At 38.0% G+C, this 3730-nt stretch overlaps 1 protein-coding gene across 1 annotated transcript in view; it reads left to right on the top strand.

Annotated features, from left to right (window-relative positions):
• The first annotated feature begins 2460 nt into the window (after positions 1 to 2460).
• Positions 2461 to 3730, top strand: part of LOC111866365 (ankyrin repeat domain-containing protein 54) — a 13681-nt gene continuing 12411 nt past the window's right edge. The window contains exons 1-2 of the mRNA XM_023855243.2: positions 2461 to 2675; positions 2765 to 2882. Of these exons, the coding sequence (XP_023711011.1) occupies positions 2613 to 2675; positions 2765 to 2882 (181 nt within the window). The 5' untranslated portion in view covers positions 2461 to 2612. The remainder of the gene's footprint in view (positions 2676 to 2764; positions 2883 to 3730) is intronic.

The following is a 3730-nucleotide window of genomic DNA, read 5'->3' as shown; positions in this document are numbered from 1 at the left end:
TTTAAAATCTATTATTATATATGACGAATATATATTTTAGTCATTTTAGTATGAAGACATCAGGGCATGCAATGCAATAGTTAGACGTGCATAGAGAAAACGCACCTGAAGATGGAACATTAGTGCTGAAACGTAGTGCAAAAGAGAAGAATAAGGTGAAAAAAGTGTATGCACTGTAAGACGGTTAGCATAAACATGGACATTACAGAATACCAAATAGCACATGAATTACGTTATTAATAGCAAATTGAGACACATTATTTGTAACTGTTTGGTGCCCTGAAAGTGAGTCATTCGTTCATGGAGCTGAGCTCTTCTTTAGATGCAACCAATTGTGCAGTTATTCAAGAACTTCCCAGGATTTTATGAAACCTAAAGGTTCAGTACTGTGTTAACAAGAGCCCTCCACTGGTCCCTATCAGCCAGATCAATCCAGGCCACACCATCCCATCCTATCTCTCTAAGATTCATTTTAATATTGTCCATCCATCTGTGTTTTGGTCTTCATTGTGGTCTCTTTCCTTCTGGTTTTCCCACCAATATCTTATATGTGTTCCTTTTCTTCTCATTCATGCTAAATGCCCTGCCCATCTCATCCTCCTTGACCTGATCATTCTGATTACTTGGCAAAGAGTACAAGTTGTGAAGCTCCACATTACGTAGTTTTCTCCAACCTCCCATCACTTTCATCTCTCTTCGATCAAAATATTTTCCTCAGCACTCTGTTCTCAAACACCCTCAGTCTGTGTTCCCGACTTAGAGGCTTGTGATTTGGGATTGTATGGATGGAATTCACTTTGTATCAGCAAAGAACATAGTGTCTCATATTATAACATAAGATTTGAAAATTTTTATACAAAGAGTTATACACTTTTCAATTTTTTTTCTTTCAATTTTTATGCGTACTGTAAAAATGGTTTCCCCTTTCTTCACAGAGTTGTTCTGCATTATAAAATCAGTCCTGCTTGTAACACTTGACATATTTTAGCAGTCCCTGGTGTCATAAAACAGATGGAAGCAATAAAATCATTTTCTGCTAGCACTGTTTACACATTTCAGATTTTCGAATATTTTGACTAAAAGACAGAAGAATGAAAGGATGGCTATTCAAGAAAAAGCTATAGGGGTCCCTTTTCCAGTGTTAAGACCTTCTATTGTAGCTTCAAGAGATTATTGCCCCTTCTAGGGTCATGAACAGACAGTCGCATCATGGTGGAGATACAGAGTGTGATCTGTTTTCTGTGCGTTCATAGTGAAATCGAATACTGTAGTTTCATTTCAGCCTATACATTAATCTAGCAAATAACAACAAAAAAGGTATGTACATCGAATTTTACTATATATTTTAACACATTAATCGGCAGAATCTGCAATGAAAGTATTGGCTCATGGATGAGTTTGGGCATAACTCATACATATACTGTTTTTTGTTGTTGTTCACTTAGATATCATTTTAATTCCTCTATTAGGGTTTTACTCAAGTCGGTGTGGTAATTAATACATTTAAAAATAGATATTTAGAACTGTGCATGCGCTTCCACTAGCGGAGATTAAATACCCGACTGTCCGATTCGGGGTACTTTGGCCATGACGACCATACTCGTCATTGGACCGATCGGGGCACCTCGGAGATAGGATGGGCTGCTGTGGGCTGGATTGCTCTGGTTCAGTAGAGGGCTCTTGTGAACACGGTAATAAACCTTTGTGTTTATTATTATTCTATAATAACTGTAACTCCACGATTTTTTTTTCGCCTAGGGGGGGGGTGGAGTCCAACTGGGTCCACTCCGCACGGCGGCCACTGATTGACTTATTGTAGCCTGCCCCGGATGATTATGATGATGGAGAATTTTGTGGAATGAAGATTGGCAAGAGAAACCGAAGTATTCGGAGAAAACCCGCCCCACAAATCCCACCTGACCAGGCACTGAGATCGAGCCCGGGCCGCCGCGGTGGGACGGCAGCGACTAACCGCTTGGGCTATGGCGCGGTCCTAACCCCGCGATTTTTAATATAGATCTTAACTTAAAACAGTATACTCCCAGATTTAAGTTAAGATCTATATTAAGAATCGCGGTGTTGCCGCTATTATAGAATAAGATGTTTATAAGAATGTTTTATAGAAGGCCACATGGGCATTTCCTAGGCCTTTTTTGTATTTACAATATTTTTTCTACAATAAAAAATACCTTGGGTTCCATAAATTTCTGAGAATTTCTTGAGTAGCTTCACAACTGGCTACTTCTCAAGAAGAGCTCAGTTCCACGATATTTGTTAAATGGCGCAGGATATAGGCTTAATGCATTTTGGACCATTTAGACGATTTTGTCCATCCATGTGTTACTGTCAAACTCTGCGAGCAAGAGCCCATAATCATCGTTTCTGATCCGTAGTCCTGTCGTATCCGTGGTAATGATCATGGGTTATCGGATGTTATTTGGTTTTGTATTTAGAGATCCGTGGTATACTGCAACAGTAAAGGAATATGGAAGAGATAGTAGTTGGCGTAGTTGGTGTTAGCAACCCTAGCAACGGTAGATGTAAAACTTTGGGCCCCTGAAATTCACAACTTGTGTGTTTTCTCGTCCGCAGTTAACAGTAATAAACCAGCCATGAATAAGATAGGAGAACAAGCCAGTGCCCCTGTTGAAATTAAAAAGAATCCTAACGGTGGGGTAAGCGTCTATGAAAATAAGTATTGTAATATGTAGTTCTAGGTACAAACGTTATGCATATGTCAGTAATGTGATGTTTGGATTTTTAGTTTCGCCAGTCTCTGCACACGGGATCATCATCCCTGGAAGTAGACCCTCCTGCGGGGTTGAGATTTTGTAACCTACAGCCTTTAAGCTTTGGTCTAGGAAATGGTTATGAAGTTGAAGGTAATTCTATGAATGTGTATATTATATAATGTGTTAATGAAAGAACACTGCATGAGTTTGGCTTTTAGACAGTGTAGAAATTTGAGTGTTTCCCATCGTTTTGACAAATACTGAAGTTGCCATCTTCACGGTTATGATTTTTGGTTCAGAAACGTTATGTAAATATGGCAGTGGGCTGTAATTGGGATGCTGTATTATAGGTAGCAACCATGTGGTTGAGAAAACAAGGTGAAACTCTTTGGAGACCAGGAGGTCAGGAAAAGAAGTAATAAAAATACTTAAGCAGCCCTAGAAAGGTGGTAGTTGAAAAATGTCATAGTGACCATGTGAGTCATTCATTTATACAGCATTCCATAAATCCTTACATGGTTAAACACCAGTGGATATAGAAATAGTCAACATGAGTAAACATGATCACAATTGTGTAATGTCATACCAGTTAGCCATATAAAAATATTAACAATACACAACATGAACAATAAAGCGCTATCAGCTACTACCCTTAACAGATCCGAAACTTTAATTGTTGTCACAGTTGAAATATTCGTCCAATGATTAAAACAAATTTAAAATTAGGAATCTTTTAACAGCAGACCTAAATTTTTAATCTCATGAGCTTGGTCTTTTATATTAGATGGAAGTTTATTAAAAATTTTAATTCCAAAATAATATGTTCCCTTTTGAAACACAGTTAACTTACATGAGGGATAATGGAGGTTATTGTAGTAATTTATGTAGGGAAATGATATAAAAAGTAGCTTGTTAGAGCTCTGAAGCAAGGGAGAGAATAATATTAAAATGAAACCTAGAAACATAGCTCTTGTCAGAGACTTAGGTTTACTGGGCAT

The sequence above is a fragment of the Cryptotermes secundus genome, unplaced genomic scaffold, assembly GCF_002891405.2.
Source record: "Cryptotermes secundus unplaced genomic scaffold, Csec_1.0 scaffold497, whole genome shotgun sequence".
NCBI classification, from domain to species: domain Eukaryota; kingdom Metazoa; phylum Arthropoda; class Insecta; order Blattodea; family Kalotermitidae; genus Cryptotermes; species Cryptotermes secundus.
The sequence above is the reverse complement of the archived record's forward strand: the minus strand, read 5'-3'. Positions and strand labels throughout refer to the sequence as shown.